At 39.8% G+C, this 25,436-nt stretch overlaps 1 protein-coding gene across 1 annotated transcript in view; it reads right to left on the bottom strand.

The window, feature by feature from the left end:
- Positions 1–10,267: 10,267 nt before the first annotated feature.
- The window catches only part of esco1 (establishment of sister chromatid cohesion N-acetyltransferase 1), a 45,045-nt gene continuing 29,876 nt past the window's right edge, over positions 10,268–25,436 (bottom strand). The window contains exons 4-10 of the mRNA XM_028803663.2: positions 23,261–23,324; positions 20,872–20,995; positions 20,436–20,567; positions 19,290–19,379; positions 16,983–17,126; positions 15,276–15,460; positions 10,268–11,323 (exon numbers count right to left, since the gene is read on the bottom strand). Of these exons, the coding sequence (XP_028659496.2) occupies positions 11,179–11,323; positions 15,276–15,460; positions 16,983–17,126; positions 19,290–19,379; positions 20,436–20,567; positions 20,872–20,995; positions 23,261–23,324 (884 nt within the window). The 3' untranslated portion in view covers positions 10,268–11,178. The remainder of the gene's footprint in view (positions 11,324–15,275; positions 15,461–16,982; positions 17,127–19,289; positions 19,380–20,435; positions 20,568–20,871; positions 20,996–23,260; positions 23,325–25,436) is intronic.

Consider the following 25,436-nt stretch of genomic DNA (forward strand, 5'->3'; position numbering starts at 1 on the left):
AATTAATGGTTGAGCTGCAGCCATTCCTTTTTTTTTTTCTAAACTGCTGCGTCCTGTATGTGGGAATTGGGAACCCACTGACTATAGCTACAAGCAGTGTGCGCCAACTCTGGGTGAGGATGCTGTCCACCTTTGGGTACAAGTCAACCTGATCTCATGGCTTAAGAATTTGAGATGAAAAAATGAGCGAGCCCATATTGGAAATCCACACATTTCAGAGAAAATCTTTCAAGACTGAAAGGGATGATCTTGGAGGGGCAGCATTATGTTGTAAGCAGTAGGTCCTCTTGTTGGTGTCAAAGTTCAGTTCATATAGCGCTGCTACAGGTGGCTCCTTATATTTACAACAGCATGAGGGAGTCTTTTGTGTTCCCCTTAATTTCTAGGCCTGCCTAAACCTCATTGGCGGTACTCCCACGTGTGGGCTTGGGCTCAGAATTTTATGCAAATGACGGTTAAAACCTGATGCAAGGCCTGGGGTGATGTGTAAAAATGCACATATAGTGCTAAGCCCAAGCAACTCTCAGGATAGTATTCTGCTGCCATCTTGTGGATGAAATAATATCATCCTGAAAAAAAAATATTTCCATGCTTTCTGCCACTTTATGGTAACTCTAGGGTAGCCCATTAATATTCACGATTGTGGCAGAGCCTCCAACAAAATACTTGATGGCAAATATAAAGCCATAAAGCCAACTGCAGAACAAGCTGAAATTGAACCATTGCTTGAATTGAGCAATAGTGACAAAAGATGTGAATTGGTCATCAGAAGTTGACACGGGGAGTGAAACTGACGCATACAGCGCTGTACAACCAAACTGCATTGTCATCACCATCGGCCCGATTCAACTAATGGTTTCACTTTGTTCTAAAATTCTTCTCACATGTTATTGTTTTTGATAGAAAGCTCCGCCCCCCTCAAGAATACTGATGAGTTATTATAGAATTATTCATGGTTTTTGTTTTTTTGTTTTTTTTTGCAGCATGTTATTTGATCCACCATGTAGCAACAGAATATTGTCTGGAGAGATACTCAAGCGTAACATTGTAAAAGTGGATCATTAAAACTCAACCACCTCAAGGTCTGACATAGGAAACTGCAATTGTTATAGAATTATAAGATACCAGTAACGGCGCACTTCGTGCAAGTGAATTCACTTGACTTGAGTATTCCTAGTTTTTCATCCTCTTTCTCTGTACGTTTTAACATTCCGTTTGCTCAGAGGTTGATGCATTTGTTGCTTCCTGAGCAGATCTTCTTTTCTCCACACTAGCGGCCCGCTTCTTCTCTTTTTTCGTCAATATCTTTTCATGTTTAAAACTGATTCAGTGTTTGTGTTTGCAATTACTTAGTTACGTTTTAAATTTTTCACTTATGCTGGCACTTAAGTGTTCAATCTGCCTCAAGAATGATTTAAGATACGAAGGTTGTAGGGGAAGTGATGGCGAAGGTGGTAGGGAATGAGAACGGCGCCCGTACACATGCACCGCGTGGCCACCTTGCTGGCCACTGCCAAGAGTTCATTCTACAATAAAATAAAAATATAAAAGAAATAACCTTGGAGGTCAACCATCACCCCGAAAGTGGATAGTAGACGTCACATAGTATATGTGTACCAAATTTCAGGTCAATAGTTCAAATGGTTTGTGAGCTACAGGTGATTTAAAATCCTGGACAGGCCAACAAACAACCACGGTAGCGTATTACATATAAAGATTCTTGTTATGTTAATTAGTTTCTATTTTGTTTTTGAAGTATTTGAACAAATCTATCCTTCAGAACGTGACAGTTCTGTATTTAGTGAGTGGTATAATCTATCTTGTAGTTTATACTATTGTATCTGAGGTGGTCATGATGGATTAGCCATCTAGCTCTGTGAAGAGGATGACGTTTGTTCCGATTAATCTTTTGTATTAACCCCATTTTTTGACACCCATTGCACACCCAACCTACCTGGAAGGGGTTCTCTGAATTGCCTTTCCCAAGATTTCTTCCGTTTTTTGGGGGGAGAATTTTCTTGGCTTCTTAGGGAGTCAAGGCCAGGGGGGCTGTCAAAAGTAGGACTTGTTAAAGTTTGTGTGATTTTGGGCTATACAAGAAATAAATTGTTGCAAGCCCAAGCAACATTTGAGATTAAGGCCAAGGAGTTAACAAGAAATGTGTGAGGTCATCTTTAAAAAGATTGTTTTCTGCTAAAGTATCCCCTGAGCCTTCAGAACATAACTACATGTGATGCAAAGAATCGATTGCCAGCCAAGATATACAGCCGAGTGTCTGAAAGGCCAGCAGTGATCAAATGATGAATAAGGACTTTGATTTGACCTCCATTGTCCAGTCTCGCCGGCCACTGTGCTCATTTTATTTTGGAGAGAGCCTCGTCACAGGGTGCTTACCCAAGTACACACAGCCTAAAGGTAAGGTGGCATGAACCACTATTTTGAATAATCAGACAATGGTTTAATATTAATAAAATGTCAGTTTGTCTCTTATCAAAGCACAGAGAAGGAAGTTGTCTTCTCACGTAACACCTTTACTCTTATGAAAGACTTAAAAATAAATAACCTACAGGTTTCTGTTTTTGTCTGATAGGGGTGGTAAAGTCTGGGATTAAATTAAGGAGATTATTTTTTCATTTTATAGCAAGCAGGCTTTAAAACATTTCAGATGATAAGAAGTAAAATGTGCTTGTTTTTACAATCCGTCTCCACCAGTATGTGCTGTCAAGTGTCCTCTGCACCCAATGCAGATTCTCAGTAAAGAGTTAGTGAAGGATTTGTGTTACGTATGCAGCAGTTGGGCGGCACAGTGGGTAGCGCTGCTTCCTCGCAGTTAGGAGATCCGGGTTCACTTCCCGGGTCCTCCCTGCGTGGAGTTTGCATGTCCTCCCCGTGTCTGCGTGGGTTTCCTCCGGGCGCTCCGGTTTCCTCCCACTTCCCAAAGACATGCAGGTTAGGTGGATTGGTGATTCTAAATTGGCCCTAGTGTGTGCTTGGTGTGTGGGTGTGTTTGTGTGTGTCCTGTGGTGGGTTGGCACCCTGCCTGGGATTGTTTCCTGCCTTGTGCCCTGTGTTGGCTGGGATTGGCTCCAGCAGACCCCCGTGACCCTGTGTTCGGATTCAGCGGGTTGGAAAATGGATGGATGGATATGCAGCAGTTTATGGCCATTGGCACACACAATCGAGAGGAAAGGGAGGAACGAGTGCAGGGTGCCAGATCTTCTGTCACTGGCTTGCAGTTTAGCTCTGAGATGTTTCAAAAGGTGGAGGTTAGCTGCCCAAAAGTAAAACTGAAAATTAGGTAAGTAAAACCTTTTAAACCATTCCAGTTAAAGTATGGAAGAAACTTTTAATTTTTAACACACACATTGGATTCCTTAATACAAGCAGAGTGACATGTGAATGCTAAAGGATAATTCAGCATGGGGCAGGTGCATCCATCTGCAAATAGAGGTCTGCTGAGCTGGATAAGAGTCCATTGGTACAAGGTCAAGTCCTACAAGGGGACCAGGAGTGTGGCAGCTCATCCTAAAGCAGTGAGCTCCTCAGTCATCAGACTTCAGTGTACTCACCCGTCCATCAGCAATTCGGAGTACAGATTGACCTCTGCAAACCTGCAGCAAGTAGGAGAGGCAAATGGGTCAGCACCGCTGTTCAGAGAGGGAATGAAGGACCAACACCTTAAATGTGTCATTTTGTTTCCAGCCAAAGAAAAAATACAACGAGCAGCAGGTTGTTTCCAGAATATCTAAATACCAAGCAGACATAGCTGTCGGCCGCTTTATCTCCATTGCCCCTTTGGAAGACCTGAAGCAGGTCACAACAGCACTGAGCAGACAAAACCAAGGAGTTTGCCAGCTTGGAAATTCATTCAACTGTCTAACCAAAAAGGGAAATTTAGGGAAACATAAAGCAGAGTCATTGTTCTGTGACATAGAGACGGTTCACAAAGAGTCCCAAGAATTTAATTACAAACTAAAACACGGCTTTTGTAGGTCTCCTTAAAAGATAAAATATAGTAATATTTACCTGAAAATGCAGAACATTCATAAATTTATATCACACAGCAGAAGCATCTCCACGTGTACAGTCCTGAATTGGATTCAGGCTCGAGAATGTATGGGGGGTAGAATTTATTTTAATCAACTTTCAGAAAAGACAAATACATCATTGTTCATCATAATCTCCCAGCTTTTCAATACACTTTGTCCGTCTGTCAACAAGCTTTCTTATTCCCTCATCAATAAATGTGTTAGGCTGAGCTGCCAGCCACGAATGCACCGCTGTCTTCACCTCTTCATCACACGTGAATATTCTTCTTTCTTAACCCAAGTCTGTCGTGGATTATTGCATAGGCAGAGCCATCCATGGCTGATTTGCCACATCACCTACTGGCACTCGTCTATTCAACAGAATCATTTAAGTTGTGGACAGGCAGCCAGCTCCTTCTTCGTTGTGGACACTTGTGCGAACTTCCTTGAACTTCTCTGTCCATTCATACACATTTCTTTGCGATGAAACACTTTCTCCATACAGCGCACAAAGTCTTCAATAAATATCTGCACCAGACACATAAAGTGAATCGCTGCATGTGCTCCTCTTTCATGCAAATCACAAGTGGGGCAGCCATTGTTTCTCACACTGCAGTCACAAATGATCCAACGTTAAACATTCACACCTACACAGCAGGGACTGGGGAGACGGGTGACCTCGTATGGAAAGCTCTGATCAGACAGTGCTGCCAACCGGAGTGAGGATCATTTATGACTCGCCCCTCGTATGTTAAGTAATGAAACATTCTGCAATTTCTTCTGACTTAATGGACAATGGAGGACTTTTCAAACAACATTTGCATGAGACAACCACAAGCATACATCTTGTAAGTGGATGAGAGTTCACTGCTGGGGTGACCCTACACTACACCATGTATCTGAACCATTAAGGAATATGAATGGGAAGCAGTGGACTATGGACACCTTCACAGCATTTTTTGTCTAATGGACATGTAAACCTGACCACTTGCTGTTAGGTGTAAATAATCACATCCCGTTCTTCATGTTGCTTGTAAATGAGCGGCATTCAGGTTAACTTAGTCTTTGTAGTCCAGTGCCGACTGTGACACTGCTGATAAAACACGTTGACCACAGGTGCGTCTTTTCTTTAAGATTATGTGACATCCTACAGCAAAAATCAATGGCAACCCATGGGAGTACAAGAAATACAGTGGGGCAAAAAAGTATTTAGTCAGCCACCAATTGTGCAAGTTCTCCCACTTAAAAAGATGAGAGAGGCCTGTAATTTTCATCATAGGTATACCTCAACTATGAAAGACAAAATGAAAAAAAATCCAGAAAATCACATTGTCTGATTTTTGAAGAATTTATTTGCAAATTATGGTGGAAAAAAAGTATGTGGTCAATAACAAAAGTTCATCTCAATACTGTTATATGCCCTTTGTTGGCAATGACAGAGGTCAAACGTTTTCTGTAAGTCTTCACAAGGTTTTCACACACTGTTGCTGGCATTTTGGCCCATTCCTCCATGCAGATCTCCTCTAGAGCAGTGATGTTTTGGGGCTGTCGCTGGGCAACACGGACTTTCAACTCCCTCCAAAGATTTTCTATGGGGTTGAGATCTGGAGACTAGCTAGGCCACTCCAGGACCTTGAAATGCTTCTTACGAAGCCACTCCTTCGTTACCTGGGCGTGTGTTTGGGATCATTGTCATGCTGAAAGACCCAGCCACGTTTCATCTTCAATGCCCTTGCTGATGAAACGAGGTTTTCACTCAAAATCTGACGATACATGGCCCCATTCATTTCTTTCCTTTACATGGATCAGTCGTCCTGGTCCCTTTGCAGAAAAACAGCCCCAAAGCATGATGTTTCCACCCCCATGCTTTACAGTAGGTATGGTGTTCTTTGGATGCAACTCAGCATTCTTTCTCCTCCAAACACGACGAGTAGAGTTTTTTTCATCTGACCATATGACATTCTCCCAATCCTCTTCTGGATCATCCAAATGCTCTCTAGCAAACTTCAGACGGGCCTGCACATGTACTGGCTTATGCAGGATTTGAGTCCCTGGCGGAGTAGTGTGTTACTGATGGTAGCCTTTGTTACTTTGGTCCCAGCTCTCTGCAGGTCATTCACTAGGTCCCCCCGTGTGGTTCTGGGACTTTTGCTCACCGTTCTTGTGATCATTTTGACTCCATGGGGTGAGATCTTGCGTGGAGCCCCAGATTGAGGGAGATTATCAGTGGTCTTGTATGTCTTCCATTTTCTAATAATTGCTCCCACAGTTGATTTCTTCACACCAAGCTGCTTACCTATTGCAGATTCAGTCTTCCCAGCCTGGTGCAGGTCTACAATTTTGGTTCTGGTGTCCTTTGACAGCTCTTTGGTCTTGGCCATAGTGGAGTTTGGAGTGTGACTGTTTGAGGTTGTGGACAGGTGTCTTTTATATTGATAATGATTTCAAGCAGGTGCCATTAATACAGGTAATGAGTGGAGGACAGAGGAGCCTCTTACAGAAGAAGTTACAGGTCTGTGAGAGCCAGAAATCTTGCTTGTTTGTAGGTGACCAAATACTTATTTCCCACCATAATTTGCAAATAAATTCTTTAAAAATCAGACAGTGTGATTTTCTGGATTTCTTTTTTCTCATTTTGTCTTTCATAGTTGAGGTATACCTATGATGAAAATTACAGGCCTCTCTCATCTTTTTAAGTGGGAGAACTTGCACAATTGGTGGCTGACTAAATACTTTTTTGCCCCACTGTAAAATGTTCCCTTTTATATTTAAGTAATACTCAACAAGACACTGCATTATGAAGTTCTTGTGTGATGCTGACCTTGTTTTGAGTGCACCTTTTATCATCTGGGTACACATTGAGAAAGCTGCTCTGAATCTACATAGTACATTAGTTCATGCAAACATAAACTAACAAAGAAAAAGCAGCTTAGCGTCAGGCCTTTTTAATAGGCTATATGACGTGTGGGAGGTTGCAGTTTGTACGGTTCGCTTGGTGCCAAGTTTATCTTCTTCCTTTAAGCTGCTGGTCATTTCCTTCCTGCCTTCTGTACTCGTGTGTCTCACTGCCATAACATCACTCTGCGGATTTAGCAAGTTAGCATAACGACCAGTTCTCCATATGGAGGCAAATAAAGCCCTTGTGAGCTATGATGTGGAGCTCCTGTTAGGCTTTAACCAGGCAAGGGTTTGAATTTGGGCCTGTCACTAACAGACGGGCTTACCAGCACAAGTCTGAAAATACAACACAGCTTAGAGAAATTCACAATACTCAATGTGTCAACACCTGTGCAAAGCTCGAACAAGCCTGGGGTCTCGTACTCACTTCTTACGAGTGTATTTTTGTTAAAATGAAACAAAAGTTTTTACTGTTCTTAATTGCACAGGAAGGTCTGGGATTATAAGAAACAAATTAAATTTGCTTGTGCTGACTGCCTGGGGCAATGGCTTGAATATTATGGATATTTTTATTAAAAATTAGGGGGGCAAGCCCCCCCAAGCACCTTTGGCGCCCAACCCCCAGTTGCAGCCACTCTGCTGCTTGCGTTGTGAAGAGGGGGGCTGAATGCACCCCAAGGAGACGTGGTCGCTCCTCTGCAGCCCCCTCTTGAACACTGATACAATGGGAAACAGTTTTTTTTTTGTTTTTTTAACCTCCTCTTTGCTTGATTAGCTGCTGGATATTATTATTATTATTATATCTATCTCTATCTATATACACTGCCTGGCCAAAAAAAAAGTCATCACCAAAAAAAAAAAAAAAAAGGTCACACACACTAATATTTCGTTGGACTGCCTTTAGCTTTGATTACGGCACGCATTCGCTGTGGCATTGTTTCAATAAGCTTCTGCAATGTCACAAGATTTAGTTCCATCCAGTGTTGCATTAATTTTTCACCAAGATCTTGCATGATGGGTGCGTCACTTCATCTGCCTCTCTTCTTACCCTGATGCGCCCATCACTCTGGAACAGGGTAAATCTGGACTCATCAGACCACATGACCTTCTTCCATTGCTCCAGAGTCCAATCTTTATGCTGCCTAGCAAATTGAAGCCTTTTTTCCAGTTTCCCTCACTGATTAGTGGTTTTCTTACGGCTACACAGCTGTTCAGTCCCAATCCCTTGAGTTCCCTTCGCATTGTGCGTGTGGAAATGCTCTTACTTTCATTATTAAACATAGACCTGAGTTCTACTGTTGTTTTTCTTCGATTTCATTTCACCAAACGTTTAAGTGATCGCCGATCACGATCATTCAGGATTTTTTTCCGGCCACATTTCTTCCTCGAAGACGATGGGTCCCCACTATCCTTCCAGTTTTTAATAATGTGTTGGACAGTTCTTAGCCCAATTTTAGTAGTTTCTGCAATCTCCTTAGATGTTTTCTCTGCTTGATGCATGCCAATGATTTGACCCTTCTCAAACAGACTAACATCTTTTCCACGACCACGAGATGTGTCTTTCGACATGGTTGTTTAAGAAATGAGAAGCAACCCATTGCACCAGTTGGGGTTAAATAGCTTGTTGCCAGCTGAAAGATAATCGCCCATGCAGTAATTATCCAATTGGAGGCTCGTACCTATTTGCTTAGTTAAATCCAGGTGACGACTTTTTTTTTTGGCCAGGCAGTGTATATATTCACATTTTTTACTGTCAAATAATGGCAAGAGTACGTGACATGTGTTTCGCCCTTATTTGGGCTCATCAGGTGTATACACTCACTGCACCCCTCTCGGGGATCGAACCTCAGACGTCAGCGTCAGAAGCGAAGCCTCTTTACGCTGCGCCACAGCGTGTGGTTCGTTTATTTGACAGCCTGGAGATCGGAGTAATTACATTCATAGCATCCATTGTCCGAGTCCCAATCTGACTGTGATTGATCAAATGAGCCCAAATAAGGGCGAAACACGTGTCCCGTACTCTTTGCGTTATTTGACAGTAAAACGTAACATTCTATGATCTGCTTCTCGCAACTGAGAGGGCACCTGTGGCGGATGTCTGCTGACTGGCAGACCAACCATATGCGTTAGCTGGTAGGTAACCACCCATACAATCAGATCGGGACTTAGACAACGGATGCTATATACGAGTAGATGTTGCATTATTTTGTACAAAAAAAGGCTTAATTTTATTGAATAGGTCATCGCTAGTTGAAAATCCCTGCGGTGGGTTGGCACCCTGCCTGGGGATTGGTTCCTGCCTTGTGCCCTGTGTTGGCTGGGATTGGCTCCAGCAGACCCCCATGACCCTGTGTTCGGATTCAGCGGGTTAGATAATGGATGGATGGATGGACAGTTGAAAATCGTTTTTGGCTGCTGTCACTGTTACCAGCATTTTTCAAAAACACTAAATTGCCTGATGGTCCCCTGTTACATTGACATCGGGTCTAGTTCTGGCCAGATCTCCACATAAAACTGACATTGAATACCTGCTGATCTTCTTCAGTAGTTCCATACCACCTTGGCATAAAACTGATGTATGTAACTATTGATTTGGATTTGTACAAGAAAACAGGTAGATTTTCTAATGATAAAGTAAGCTAACTGATCACATGTTTATAAACGGAATTATTTTTTCATAACTTCTAAATGTTCCCTTAAGATTCAAATTTCAGAGCCCTGTATCAACTATATAATATGAATGTATTTTGCTCTGTAGATATCAGCATTGGTATTGAACTGAAACTTTCACTATCTGTCTCCTTCCTCAGCACGATGCTTAAGCCCATGTCACATTATACGACTTCTAGTCCGCAGACAATGCTGTACAAAGGGTTAACAGTTACAGCATGCTCAGCCGCAGTCTCTGCCCTTTTTCTATTCTGTCACGGTACAAAAACACGAGACGTCAGACAGACAATCTTCTGTTTATGAGGTCCATCACTACTGTACGTCTGGATGAGCATTCATTGGTTATCAGCTTTCATGCCCACAAAGCCTGACCCAGCGGCGAAATCACAGCGAGTCACTGGGTATGTCAGACTAGGTGAAGGGATTCTCAGAAGAAGTGCACCACTGTCTGCCACCGGTGCACTAAGATTACGTAAATGAAGGCTATGACTGAATCAAATGTGACTCGGCCTTTAGCTACCAATCAACATCACAGTGAACAAAAACAGCACGGCATGCAAAACTAAAATGTTCTCTTTACTCTCCTGCTGCTGCTAGACAAAAGGACAACGAGTAGTAAGACATCACGGCCTGATTTGGATGCAGACTAAATAAAATTAAACACAAACACATTCAAAGAGCACCTATGCGAGTTGGGTTTATTGACCAGTGAAACAGCATCCTCTAGGTATTTTTACAGACATTGCATTCATTTTGCAAAAGTAAAGTGCTAGTTTTCCGACATATTAAACAATCTGGTGAACAAAGTCATCTTTGCAGTCATCTTCTCTCTTCCAGTGCTTTGATAACCCAAAAAAAAAACCCACTTCATTTGCTCCACTACAGGTAACAAAAAGAAAAAAACAAAATGAAAAACACAAACAAGTCCCTACACTTCTTCAAAGGTCAACTTTGTGTCAAATGGTATGCAGTATACTAAATACCGTATGTCCAAATTAAACCTCCATTATTAGTTGATGATCCATCCCTTTATTGAGCTAGCTTAACTTGGCACTCTCAAAGAAGGAAAAATACTTTTAAAATTTATTCCTCAATAATTACATTTAAAATACATTATTTTCTCTTTAAAAAATGTACTCACAAAATACTCTTTTAAAAATAGCAAAGAACTGAAAGGATAAGAAAAAAATAAACAGTTGTTTTTCTGTTAAAAAGAAAGCCAAAATATACATTAATAAGATAGCTGTTGAAGACCTGAGCACTTGAAATCAAAACCTCTCATGTTTGTCCTTCATGAGGGAAATCCGCCTAAAAGGTTTTCTAATAGTGAGGAACAACCAATGGATTGACCAGCAATTCCAACTTTAATGGCTTACAAATGGTCATCACGGGAGGCCCACAAGATTCAACGTCACCACTGATCACATTTTCAAAAGTACATTTTGCTGCAGAGTTTGGATTTTAGTCAGTGCTTTAGGAATCGGCATCAGAAATCCAGTGAAATGGAGCAGACATGCGAATACTGGAAGCAGCAGCCACATGTGCTGACAGTTTTACAGACTCTTTTAATCCTCACTTTGTCTCATTTATGGATGGCACTGACAAAATTGTAGACCAGAAACTGGGGAGTCCCAAAATAACGTGTTGCAAAGAGCTTCCCATCAGGGGTCGGATCCGAAAATGCAATTTCTTCTTTACTGAGATAGGAACCATAAATAAATGTGCTCCTGAGGGAGGAAAAACACTTTTATAATCCACAAATATGCATAAGACATCTACTTCAAAAAAAGAGATACTGTTAAAAAGCACCACCTGCATGTTATTTGCAATAAATAAATGCATAGATAAAAAATATTTTCCCACCGTAATGTTTGTTTCAAAAGATCAAGTACTACATTTAAAATCTAAAATACGTGATAAGGAATGAAATGAACAACAAAAGTGCAAAATATTCAACAGATTAACGTATGGACACTGTGAACGTGTGCTCCATCCACGGCAAGGGCGACTCACCTCTGTGATATACAGTACACCTGGAGTGCAACATCGAGTTACTATCTCTGCAGCTTCCAGACACCTCAGTTTTGCTCATAAATACTCACAAGCCATGAACGGCAGGTGTGCTCATACTACTCTCTGCTCGTAAAATGGAGTGGATGGTGATCCTGGTACATTTAAAGCCAGCAGGCTCAATCACATCAAAGGGTAAGATGGTGCCCATCATCAATGAGACCCATAAACACAACTACACTGACAGCAACAGGGTGAAAAAAATAACAGAAAATATTTGTAATTTGTCTGCACTGATGTAGTTTATTTAACATTAGGCATGTGAAGCAATTACAACTTAATGATTAGTATAAAAGCTGTCATTATTTTTTGTTTAAAAAAACAAGTTGAAAGTTCATGAAAAATAAACAGCTAAGAATGTGCTGTAAGTAAGATTTTACTGGGATTTACTAAATTCTGTTAAATATGACTGCATGAAAAACAAGCACTGTAGTAAAGAACTCTAGTCCCATTTATAATAGCCATTAGCCTGCTGGGCTATTACTTGAATCTCAATCCGGGGGTGCGATGTAATTTGCTCATGTATAGCAGACAAAGACACACAATGTTATATATCAGCTAGACCAGGGGGGGCAGATTCAGTCCTGGAGGGCCGCAGTGGCTGCAGGTTTTTGCTCCAACCCAGTTGCTTAATAAGAAGCACTTACTGCTCAAGTAACACTTCAGCTTCACTTTAGTTGTCTCGCTCGTTAAGATTTTGAACCCTTATTGCTTATTTTAGTCTTCAACAGCCGTATTCTTGGTTTTTAACTGCTCCTAATTAGCAATAACATGTAAATGACAAAAGAGACCAGGAGGGTATTTTTCATACGTGGATTAGTCGTTTAGCTGGATGTAACTGTTGACGATTTGGCCTGATCCTGGATCTGTCGGTTTTTCGAAACTCTTGCTGAAAGTGTTGTCATAGCAACACATCCTAATCCTCAAACCTCATCGGAGCAGGTGTGTTCTATGTAAACAAGGATTAGTTTACACACGTAATCAGCGACGGTGCCTGGAAGTCATCCAGTCAGGGCTTCGCCGTTCATGAATGAGCGACCAATTGATATTGGTGCGCAAATTATACGATGAGAATTTCATATAGAGTGGGTTATTGCTCCCGGAGGAAATTCTTTTCGAAAGATACCGCTTTAGCCGAGGGGGAATATTGTACCCCAAAGATTTATTAGCACCTTATATTCAAAGTCAAACTCGGCAAAGTCGGGCTCTCACAATCACACAGACAGTATGCATTGCTTTGAGGTTTTTTGCAAGCGGCACTTTTTTTTTTTTATATACTGTAGGCGATGCGGAAAATCTAAGTAAAAGTGCAGTTTGCCAGGCAATTCGTAAAGTCTGTTTGGCTCCGAAAGATTTCCTTTGGGTTTTCATGGTGTTTCCTGGACACCTGTGTGTGCAGACAATAAAAGAGGCGTTTCATGCCATTGCAGGTAGGTAATACACAGGCTAAAACACCCACAGTTCCATAAAGAATCTCAATCAGCCTAACATTCCCATTACCAGGATTTCCAAATGTGATTGGGCCACATGGGACTGATCAGAGTGGAGTTTGATCAAACATTATTTGGAAAATGTACCTCTCCTCCTGATGAATAATCAGACACAGTGTCTTCATCAAATATTTGACCTTCGTCAATATCTCGTTGGTCAGACACAGGTTCAAGGGATATGACATTCCCTGCAACTGACCCAACAAAAAAGAGGGCTATATGGAACATACCTATGACACACATGGAGGACAAATATATGCAATGACCATCCTTTACCTGAAATGAAGTGACCACTGCATCCTGCCACTGGTTCTGAGGAGGAGCTTCCCCCTGGAATGCCCTCAGAAACAGGGCGATGGGCATTTTGCTGGAGAGCCAACTCTTCTGTAGGGGTTAGGTCTGGACCGCGTGGACCTCCACCTGTTTTTTGCTTGTCTGCTTTCTTATTAGCTTTACAATTAATGTTTTTTATATTATATATGATTATTTATGTCAACAATTCTTTAAATACAGTGATCCCTCGCTATATCGCGCTTCGCCTTTCACGGCTTCACTCCATCGCGGATTTTATATGTAAGCATATTTAAATATATATCGCGGATTTTTCGCTGCTTCGCGGGTTTCTGCGGACAATGGCTCTTTTAATTTCTGGTACATGCTTCCTCAGTTGGTTTGCCCAGTTGATTTCATACAAGGGACGCTATTGGCAGATGGCTGAGAAGCTACCCAGCTTACTTTCTCTCTCTCTCTCTCTCTCTTGCGCTGACGTAGGGGGGGTGTGAGCAGGGGGGCTGTGTGCAGCTGCTTCCTGAAGGACATGCTGCACGGTACTTCGCATACTTAAAAGCTCAAAGGGCACGTATTGATTTTTGACTTTGTTTTTCTGTGGCTCTCTCTCTCTCTCTCTTCCTGCTCCTGACAGAGGGGGTGTGAGCTGCCGCCTTCAACAGCTTTGTACCGGCGGTGCTTCGCATACTTAAAAGCCAAAAAGCCCTATTGATTTTTTTTTTGACTGCTTGCTTTGCACTCCTTTGAAAAGGAAGATATGTTTGCATTCTTTTAATTGTGAGACGGAACTGTCATCTCTGTCTTGTCATGGAGCACAGTTTAAACTTTTGAAAAAGAGACAAATGTTTGTTTGCAGTGTTTGAATAACGTTCCTGTCTCTCTACAACCTCCTGTGTTTCTGCGCAAATCTGTGACCCAAGCATGATAATATAAAAATAACCATATAAACATATGGTTTCTACTTCACGGATTTTCTTATTTTGCGGGTGGCTCTGGAACGCAACCCCCGCGATGGAGGAGGGATTACTGTATATTTAAATATGCTTACATATAAAATCCGCGATGGAGTGAAGCTGCGAAAGGCAAAGTGCGATATAGCGAGGGATCACTGTATTCTTGTACTTCACTTTAACCTGTTCCCATGTTCTCCTTGTGCTCACGTTTGATCTGGAGTTATGACATATTATATAATAATTAATCTGACACATAGGAAATGAAACGCTGCATTCAGTAAGTACAATGCACACTACTTAGCGTTTAATTTGTCGGCCATTTTTTGCCAGCCGTCTTTTCTGGTCTGGGCTGCTTTTGCAGTGTTACCCCTTGTGCATATTAAATCTTGAAATTCTTCATGTCCTTCGAATAAAAGGTCTTGCGCCACGTGTGTGGAAAAAAAAAAAACACGCCCGTTCTTTCGTCATTTTGTTACAGCCAATCAAAGACTTGCTGATTATGTTTTCTAGACTCAATATATATGGGCTTTTCAATCTGTGTGTATTTATCGTGCACTATTTGGTTTAATTAAATACTTGGAAGGAAAGTGAAGAGAAAAAAGTGAAGCACTGAGAACTACTCATCTGTTTTAGACTTCAGATCATTTGGATGATATCCTTAGAAAGGAAAATAAATCTAGGATATGAGAATGACCCGACATGGCAGAGTTAAAGCACTAGTAAAGCACAACTAAATAATTGACAAGGATTGGTTTTTAATTAAGCAACTGGGTTGGAACAAAAACCTGCAACCACTGCAGCCCTCCAGGACTGAATCTGCCCACCCCTGAGCTAGACAGTATTATCTATCACAAACAAGGAAAGAGACTAAACAATACCTCAGACAGTCCATCATTCTTGAAGCAATTCCTCTTCGCCGCATAAGACTGAACACCCAGATACGGCTAATTCCACAAATGGCTGGTTCAGGGGTTGTGGAGCAGCACCAGGCTCGCTGTCGTTCAAACATGACTTTTTCACCCTCTGGACCGTCTGGAACCTTTTCTTCTATAACCCGAAAGCCCTAAAGTTCAGCAAAGAACAGTTGTTTTGTGTTCTGGGATTAACATAAAGGTGCACTTTATGAAAAACACCCATTTGGAATAGGTTTGCCACTTTTATCCATAAATGATTAACTACAAAAATAAGTTACTATATCACATAGGCAAAAAGAAAAGGTAAATACATGAGGTACCAAAGCTTCCTTTGGTGCACTTAATATCCCTAATATATTACATTAAAAATTAGTTTTAATCCTACATAAAGAGATTACACAAATTCCACCAAAATCAGCAAGACAACTGTTTACAATAGGTAGTTTAAATGTTAAATATTCAGCATATGAAATTGTTTTGGAAAATTTGGTGGTATATTACTAATGTTTATCAAAATGGAGGTGTAATTTAGAGAATAAGCTCTGTACCAGTGGAGTGTATGAACTAAAAAATGTTTAAATGACTTATTACTGTTGATCTGCATGACAATAAACAAGGATAACATAATATAAATCTTAATTTTATATATAAACAATGTAGTGAAGTGTTTATTTTATTCAAAGCAATCGTCTGATATTGATTTGGGGTCCAATCTAAAACAATTAAAAACTTAGAAGCACAATAATTTTTGCATTGTTATGTCTTTGATGCCTCATTAGCCCTACTCGACTGCTTGTGTAAAAACAGATTATCATGCTAAAAGACTCTCTCTAGTAATAGTGAAAGGAATCCTGGAAACAAAGACACCTGTGACAAGGCCAATGATCCCAAAGTGCTGGTATGAATGCCTAGAATTACTTGCCAGACAGCACTAGAATGTTTATCACTTTTCAGAAGACTGTTACAGAGTGTTACTATGGAAAGGCCTTGCTCAAGTGTAGCAGCACTTTAAAGGAGCACAGCTTGACCTTGGCCTTGCACAGCTTATTTTAAGGCTGCATCACGTGAGAATCTAGTTACAGTATGCTTCTCTTTGTGTTTAAAAAAATACTTAATGACACAAAGGCAGCTTCTTGGCAAAGTGGTTAGTGCTGCCGCCTTACAGATCCAGCGTCCCAAGTTTCAGATTCTCTGACCAGTCACTGCTTGGAATCTACATTCCCTTCCCTCACCACCCCCAAAAAATATGTTCTTGTTGGGGCAACTGGGAATACCAGACTACCCCACTGTGTGTTTGTGTGTTTCGGTGGGCTCTCTGATGGACTGCTTTTTGTTCAATGCTGCCAGGATAGGTTCTGGGCCCACAAAAACTTAAACTGGATTAAGTGTTTGAGAATGTTTACGAAGTAACATATATACATACATATTTGGGCTGGAGAGTACTTCAACTTTTTTTTTTTTTACGGTTTCAAAATAAATATTCTTTTACCTCTTCAACCGACGAGTAGAATGTATAAAGTGGAATTTTCACATACATCTGTATCACAGTGTTGCACAACATTACAAGAATGCTCCGTATAAACACCAGGATGTGTTCTGCTATTTTGTATAGTCTTTTGCAAGATTAATCATTACCAAAACTAGCAAAGTATTTAGGTTTAAGCAACTGACCTCCTGAATATGTTCTGCTATAAGGCAGCCAACCACCTTCTTATCATTAGAAATGAAAAGAAAGGTTTTGGTGTTAGAAGGACACTTTGTTTCGACTTGCTGGAAGCCCAAGTCCTTGTCCACCATCTCCCTTATCTCTTCAACCTGAAACAATGTTATTAGGAAAATGAGCAAACATTTAAATAAATTGTACACCTAGTAAGAACACACTATGTTTCTATTTCATGAATTGTAAAAGTTGATCTATAAAGCATTAAACAAGAAAGTTCTGTAAGGATTGTATATCCAATATAAATAAGATTAATTGTTTTACATTTTAACATCTAGTATATTGTTTATTCCTTAGCTTTTTACCCTGTTCTCAGAAACATGTGGCTGTTTCTCCATCAAGTTTAAGGGCATTTTGTGTAAAATCTGTTTATTTTAAATTTAAATCCTGCACAAAAAAATTGTTCTTCATTTTGCAAAGCAGGTCTCCTCAGAGTGAATAGAAGGATGGCTTCAAGTAAAAATTGCTGCAAAGAAGTTACTCTGGAGGATTTACTGTTAGATCTCACTGCAGAGACAATACATGACTAGTGGGATTGGATGGCAGTTTGCAAGAGAGCAGTAATTCAACAAGTACACCACTAAATTATAGGAGGGTCATTGATAAAGCAGCTCTACATTTACTTCCATGAATTTGTCAGCATTCATCAATATAAAAGTCATTGTAGGGGAAAACCAAATTTCTGACCAATTCTGTAATGGGCATAAACAAATGTATGCTGTAAAATCAGTTTAAGTCCCCTTATTTTTCTCCTAAGGACTGAATGCATCAGTGAGGAAGCTTACATCTTATGAGACTGAACACTGGGCTGTGGCTTTGTCCTGTGGTCTGAGGATATGCTGAAGGTCCATTTGACACCCAACCAAAGTAAGAAAGGGTGTGTACAGCCTGCAAAGGCCTAAAATTTACCCCACGTTAGCACTTTCAAACGCAACTCCAGCTGAATTATGACTGGTCAGATCACTTATCAGAAAAAGCAGGGCATAAACACTTTAAGCACAGGTTGACAGCTCATATAACAGGTTTAAGGTTGACTACCCATAAGTTAATATGATGAACAAACTAACCAAGTTCTCATTAGCTGCTCAGACATGTCCTGTAGAATAAAATAAAAATAAAATAAAAGCATTTGACTAGTTAGTTGGTTATATGACTGGAAACCACACACTCATTTGTCCACAAAAACTGTTTTTTGTAATGTTTTTCGAGTTGAGAATGACTTAACAAGCATACCTACTGTATACGAGAAACAATATAAGTAATATGTTACCAGCTCACTATTTTAACTCCAATCAAACTGCCAGTCTGCAAAATAAAATGTGTTTCTTATATCTCTATACTAACTCTTTGGGAGATGATTTCTGTTTTTTGATTTTCCTATGCTTCCCAATATCCATCGTCATAAAGATAGGCTTGTATACTAGCAGCCCTCAAACCCAAACTAAAGCCAAGGAGACCAGGATATTCAAAAACAGTTTCTTTATTAGACAAAAGTAAGTACTAGGGAGAAATATATACAGGGAGGACACAAAGCACAAACTAAACAAAAGAAAACCATAACTCTACTGCCTCTTTAGCTCTAAGATCTGGGTTTGACGTCCCTCCTGACATGACTTCCAGTCGAGCCCTAGATCTAACTAGGGGCAGTGTTTCTTTTCTAACACCAGGCAAATGGTTTTCAATTGATCTTTGGTGTCCCCGCTCACCTGAACGGTCAGTACACTTTAAAAGGGACCGTGGAGCCAGTGCGGCACTCATAGTGCTTCTGCAAATAAAACAGCAACTTTAGACCCTGGTCTCTCAGCCAAGAGGGAGGGGATGCCCCTTGTCAGCCTGAAGGTCTGTGAACCTTCCGTCAGCTCTCATGACCAAAGTCTCTTTCTATTAAGACCACCTGGTGTTTCAAACAACTGCCGTTGGCTCCCCTATAGCCATCAGAAGAAACAGCAAGTTTTCCATGGCCAAAATCTTCTCTCTACATCACTCTTATTCTTAGTTCTTCCGGAACACTGCTAACAAACAGACGGCATGCCCACCAGGTGCTGCCCCTAACCTTGCCTTTGCTTCAGCACTGGCACGATAAAACAGGATATCCATCCCAGTACTTGTTACACTCTTCTTCCTGGAGCCTTGCTGGGCTCTACCACTACCCTGTGCCACCCATTTCTACCTCCCATCTGAATAGAAATATAAATATGAAGTTCTGGGTGAACAATTCCAGTGATGATACTTTACATATTTTTATGAATAAGCGATACCTTTTTTAATGCATATTTAGGATCATCTGGCAGAACAACTATAATTTTGCCATCAGGGTACTCCCCAAAGATTCTCTCTTTTTTCCAACCCTAGTACAGTAAAAAAAATAAATAAATAAAAAAAATTAGCAAAGTCAACCAATGTAAAAATTTAAATACCAAGAATTAATCTTTATCTTCTATTTTCCCTTGCAAGTGTCTATTTTTCATAAAATACTTAAAATCATGAACACATAGATAAAATACATAAAAGAATATTACATTACACTAAAGTGTGTCCTATGTGTGTGTACAATATGGGAAAAAAATTCAACTGGTGCACACTGGAAAAAAAATTCAGATAAAGCACTTTTGAGTAACATCTTCTACAGTTACCCACACAAATAGTCACATTTCCTACTTTTGGCTAAATCCTTGCTTGTGTCACTTAGCGGTATCAATCGGTTTGCAGGGCCCACCAAATTTCATGTACCTTTTGGCATTAGTTATGCTGTAAAATAGATCTTGTTACAGGAAAGTAAAGTAGTGAGCACTCTTATTTCATAGTTCCAGGGACCTTGGCTTGAATCCTCGCATAGTTGCTATCTATGATGATTTCAGACATTCTCCCCCCAAACTGTGAAGATGTACATATTAGGTTAATAGTTGTCTCAAAATGAACTCTTTTTGATAAATGTAGTTATGCGTTCATATGGTTTGCAATGGACTAGCATCTCTTCCTGGGTATGTTTCTGCCTTAAAATCAGTGCTATGCCACTAAATAAACCAGGATCTTGTGTTATAAATGATTTTTTGAACATGTTATGCATTATTTTTTCTCAAGAATAGACCTAGTTTCCTCCCATATCCCCAGAAGTGTGTATATAAAGTTGATAAAAGCATGTAAGAATGTAACCTGCTGTGCCATTCAGTGTTGCATTTTTCCTAGCACCCAACACAGCTGGACTACTGCAGATTTAGCCATTTCAGGAAAATCGTTGACTGTAAAGTTGTGGTTATTAATTATGGAAGAAGAAAACAAACATCTTTCATAGGCTATATTAAAATTGACAATGTATAATGCAGACGTGTGATGGGAGAAAAAGATAGACCTCAACACTTGCTTAACTTTACAAGACTTTGTATGCCATGCCATGCCATGCTTACCACATATTTCACTGCACTCATAAACTGGTTATGAAACAGAAGATGCTGGGCCCCATCTTCTGGACTTGATGCAGAATACAACATCCCACATTGGTTACAGGAAACTGCTCCAAACCTTTTTTGACCAGCATCCTGTGTAAAGAGAATTGCTACTTATTAGTCAGTTCATGAACTATCAAATCAGTCTTTACTTTATTCAGATCCTTAAAACTCTAAACTCTGCCCCCTTTATGTGTTAAATCAAAGTGGCAGAAAAAGGCCAAAATGGATTGTAACAGGGCACTATTCACAACTCTGAAGAATACAGTACAGTTGAACAGATCAGATGCATGCAAACTCTTAAAAGAACAGACAGTGACTATAACACCAAACAGAACCGTGCATGTTCACTTTCTATCTGAAGCTAAATTTTTTGGGTGGAACAGACAGCACTTACAATAATTGTTTGTTGTATGCCATCTTTTTCAGCTTCTTTCAACTTCTTAATTTCTTTTTGCAGTTTTACATTAGAGGGCTGAGAGACAATCTTTCCTGGAGGAGGACGAGTTGGACAAGGCACCCTGTCATAAAGAGGAAAGTTAAAAGTCATGATATACTTGACCCACTCTAAAACTACAGTTTCAACAAAAGAAATAATGTACATGTGAATGCAATATTTAATCAGCTGTGTTAATCTGTCCATGAAGAACATTTTTAAATAGTTTGAAAACCTGTAATAAGTATTCCTCTCTTAACTTTTATGTCAACAAGCAACAGGTTTGCTATCTAATAGGTCTCCTGCCTAAAAATAAATTTAAAAAAGTAAAAATACTGTAGCGCAGTGATCAACACTGCTGTCTTTCAAAACAAACCTTTTAGGAAAATACTGTATGCAGAAACTCTTGGCTACAAAGGACGCTGGACAGAAGTATCGTTGGGTGCAGCATTCTATTCAGGTACTAAGTATTAGACACAATCTTACACAAATCAACCCATGCAAACATGGGAACAATTCAAACTCCACATAGACTGTAACCAGCCTGGAAATCAAAGCTGAGCCCCTGGAACTCCATGGCAGAAGTTGTGTTGCCCATATCATATATTATCTATACTAAATAATGGAGTTCAAACTAAAGGGGCACTTTACGTATATCTTGGTAACCAGAAATTATTCTCTACATCCATATGAAATATCTTAATACTTATCCTCAGAAGACAAAATGCAACAATGTTAACAAGTAGTACATCTGCTTGATAACATATGACTATTTCACAAAAATGAACATTTGTGAAAAAATATTTCACAAATCATTGCATTTTTGAAAATTTCGAATGGTGTAAGAAAAGGCATGTTGCAGTCATACTGTATCTGGAAATTCACAAACTTCACCACTAGAAGTGATTAAGTGTATGTGACATAAGTAAAAATATGCAGTAATGAGTGAGAGAACCTGTTGTTATGGGAAACCTTTTGCCCAAGTGATGCAACTACATTCTACGACTTCGTCTTCTGCTGTTCCCAATTCTGTGTGGGGTTGAGGCGTTTGTCCCACCTTGCCCCTACAGCTTGGTCCCGCACTTCCTCCCCAGTCAGACCCTTTTCTTTCAAGTCTTTTTCTCTATCCATCCACCTCCACTTTGGCTTTCCCAGCTATCTTTTCCCTGCAGTTTCTTTACCATCACTCTTCTGTCCACATATTCATTGTCTCTCCTCATCTCAAGTTTATACCACTTAATTCTACTTTCCTGTACTTTCTTAGCTACTTCTCCCCCTTTTGTTGTTCCTCTCTTTGTTTCATTTGTAATTCTGTCATTTAAAAAAAAAAAACTCCACACGTCCATCTCATTTCTACCACATCCAAATTCTTCTCCTGTTCTCCCCCTGGTGCCTTACCAATTTCTTAGAAATTTTACCTTTAACCATCACCTTGGTTCTTTAAACACACAGTAATCATTAATAATAATCCTGATCCCTTCTTAAAATTATTCCATCCACACTGCACTCTACGGGTTCTCTCTTCATCTAATTTTCCATTTTGGGCTACCACTGACCCTTGAGATTTAAACTTATCTGCTCTTTTCAATAGCTCTCCCTGCTGGGTAACTTGTGAATCCCGACCATAAGTAAACCTCATTCTGTCTTCTTTCTATTTATCTTTACCCATCTTCCTTGTGTCTCCTACTCACAATAATGTTTAGTTAACAACATGGTTTTCATTGACCATAACTACATCTTTCCTGTTTTTATCTATCTTCTTAAACCACACAGTAGTACTTGCTCTTATCTGCAGCAAGTGTGTAAACCTTTTCTGAACATTGCTAACCTATAACAGTTGGAATGTGGACTGGTTGGGGCACAAGTATAAATGTGTATTTCCTAGCATCTCTTAATATATTTTGCATGTGTATCTGTTTATGCTTCAACACCCCAACCATATAACAACAACATTAGTCATTATTATTTTTGCACACTGGACTAAATGGAAATGTGTTAACTAATAATAAACTGGACAGAAATTAATTCTGGAGAATATTTACATTTACATTGCATTTACTGTGGATTAGAGTGCTGTTAATTATTTCGTAATACTGTTGTGAGCGAACACTCACAAACAAAAAATAAAAAATACATAATCACAGCCTTCATTAGTTTACTGCTTCTTTTTGGTTCACAGCCAGTGGCCACAATATCCTTTTATCTATGCTCTGAACCTGCCTACTCCATTGCATCATGGGGACACAATCCCTGAAGCAAAAGGTGCATAGAACACCCATATCCATTTATTGTGGACCAGTGAAGATATTTTCTGTTATTTTTATTCACCAGAATGTATTATGGTACTTACATTTCTTTTTCTGACAAATTCTGATTCTTGACAGAGGCTTCATAGTGCTGGTTTATTTCAATACCTTCAACAAGAGGAAGATGTCATTAAAATATCAAAGATGAGTGACTAAAACAAAAATAGAATTTTTGCTCAATAAAAGCAGCGCCGAGAACCCATGTTTGATAACATCTATCAGTGCTCAAAAAGCACACAGGATGATGCAGTATTGCCAGATTAAGTACCTGTGACTTTAACCGTGAAACTGTTGCGATGTATGGGTTATTATGGGACAGCTTAAATTTAGTTTTATTTAGTTAGAAAAGTTGTACTTAATTGTCAAAAAATAGAAGAATGTGTAAAAGTGACAGTGGAGGTCCTTAAGGGAGTTGACCAAGAAATAATAAGTAATCAATAATAACACAAAAAGGAATGGCGTCTACTATTAAGAAAGCTAGGGAGCCTTTGAGGGAACTAAGACCAATGCCTAACGACATTACAGTTCTGAATAAGGACATTACATAACTAAATATTAAGGGTATTACTCACATCAAAACATGTAAATGTATTCATTTGCAAATGTTGTACAAACACTTAAAAACACGTATTCAGTTGCAATTTAAAGCTCATTTGGTAGCAATTGAAAACAACAACAACATACTTAAGAATTCCTAGAATATATATTTATATGCAAACATATATTGTGCACTAAACAATCAAAGAAAACTGCATCTTCTGTTACAGGTGCAAGCAATGCCCCAGTGTGGAGCTCTGCTGAAGGAGACTGCCCACTATGGAATGTCATATTAGATAATATGACTAGTCATACATGTCCTGGTAAATCAAAGGGACTGAACTGTGCATTGATGCAATGCACTCTTTTGTATTTTACAAATTTATTCTCCGATTAGTTTGGAGGTGCATTCATTCATTATTCATTTATTCATTCATCTTCGTGATAATGTGATAAATAAAATGTTGCACTTATGATGTTTGGGAAGCTTAAATAATATATATATATATATATATATATATATATATATATATATATATATATATATATATATACACACATACATATACACACACACATAGGTGCTGGTCATAAAATTAGAATATCATGACAAAGTTGATTTATTTCAGTAATTCCTTTCAAAAAGTGAAACTTGTATATTAGATTCATTCATTACACACAAACTGATGTATTTCAAATGTTTATTTCTTTTAATGTTGATGATTATAACTGACAACTAATGAAAGTCCCAAATTCAGTATCTCGGAAAATTAGAATATCAATTTAGACCAATGCAAAAAAAGGATTTTTAGAAATGTTGGCCAACTGAAAGGTATGAACATGAAAAGTATGAGCATGTACAGCACTCAATATTTAGTTGGGGCTCCTTTGGCCTGGATTACTGCAGCAATGTGGCGTGGCATGGAGTCGATCAGTCTGTGGCACTGCTCAGGTGTTATGAGAGCCCATGTTGCTCCGATAGTGACCTTCAACTCTTCTGAATTGTTGGGTCTAGCGTATTGCATCTTCCTCTTCACAATACCCCATAGATTTTCTATGGGGTTAAAGTCAGGCGAGTTTGCTGGCCAATCAACAACAGGGATATCATGGTCCTTAAACCAGGTACTGGTAGCTTTGGCACTGTGTGCAGGTGCCAGGTCCTGTTGGAAAATGAAATCTGCATCTCCATTAAGTTCGTCAGCAGCAGGAAGCATGAAGTGCTCTAAAACTTCCTGGTAGACGGCTGCGTTGACCTTGGACCTCAGAAAACACAATGGACCAACACCAGCAGATGACATGGCACCCCAAACCATCACTGACTATGGAAACTTTACACTGGACCTCACGCAACGTGGATTCTGTGCCTCTCCTCTCTTCCTCCAGACTCTGGGACCTTGATTTCCAAAGGAAATGCAAAATTTACTTTCATCAGAGAACATAACTTTGTACCACTCAGCAGCAGTCCAAAGGCGAGACGCTTCTGACGCTGTCTCTTGTTCAAGAGTGGCTTGACACAAGGAATGCGACAGCTGAAACCCATGTCTTGCATACGTCTGTGCGTGGTGGTTCTTGAAGCACTGACTCCAGCTGCAGTCCACTCTTTGTGAATCTCCCCCACATTTTTGAATGGGTTTTGTTTCACAATCCTCTCCAGGGTGCGGTTATCCCTATTGCTTGTACACT

This window comes from Erpetoichthys calabaricus, chromosome 6 (genome assembly GCF_900747795.2).
Source record: "Erpetoichthys calabaricus chromosome 6, fErpCal1.3, whole genome shotgun sequence".
In the NCBI taxonomy this organism is placed as follows: Eukaryota; Metazoa; Chordata; class Cladistia; order Polypteriformes; family Polypteridae; genus Erpetoichthys; species Erpetoichthys calabaricus.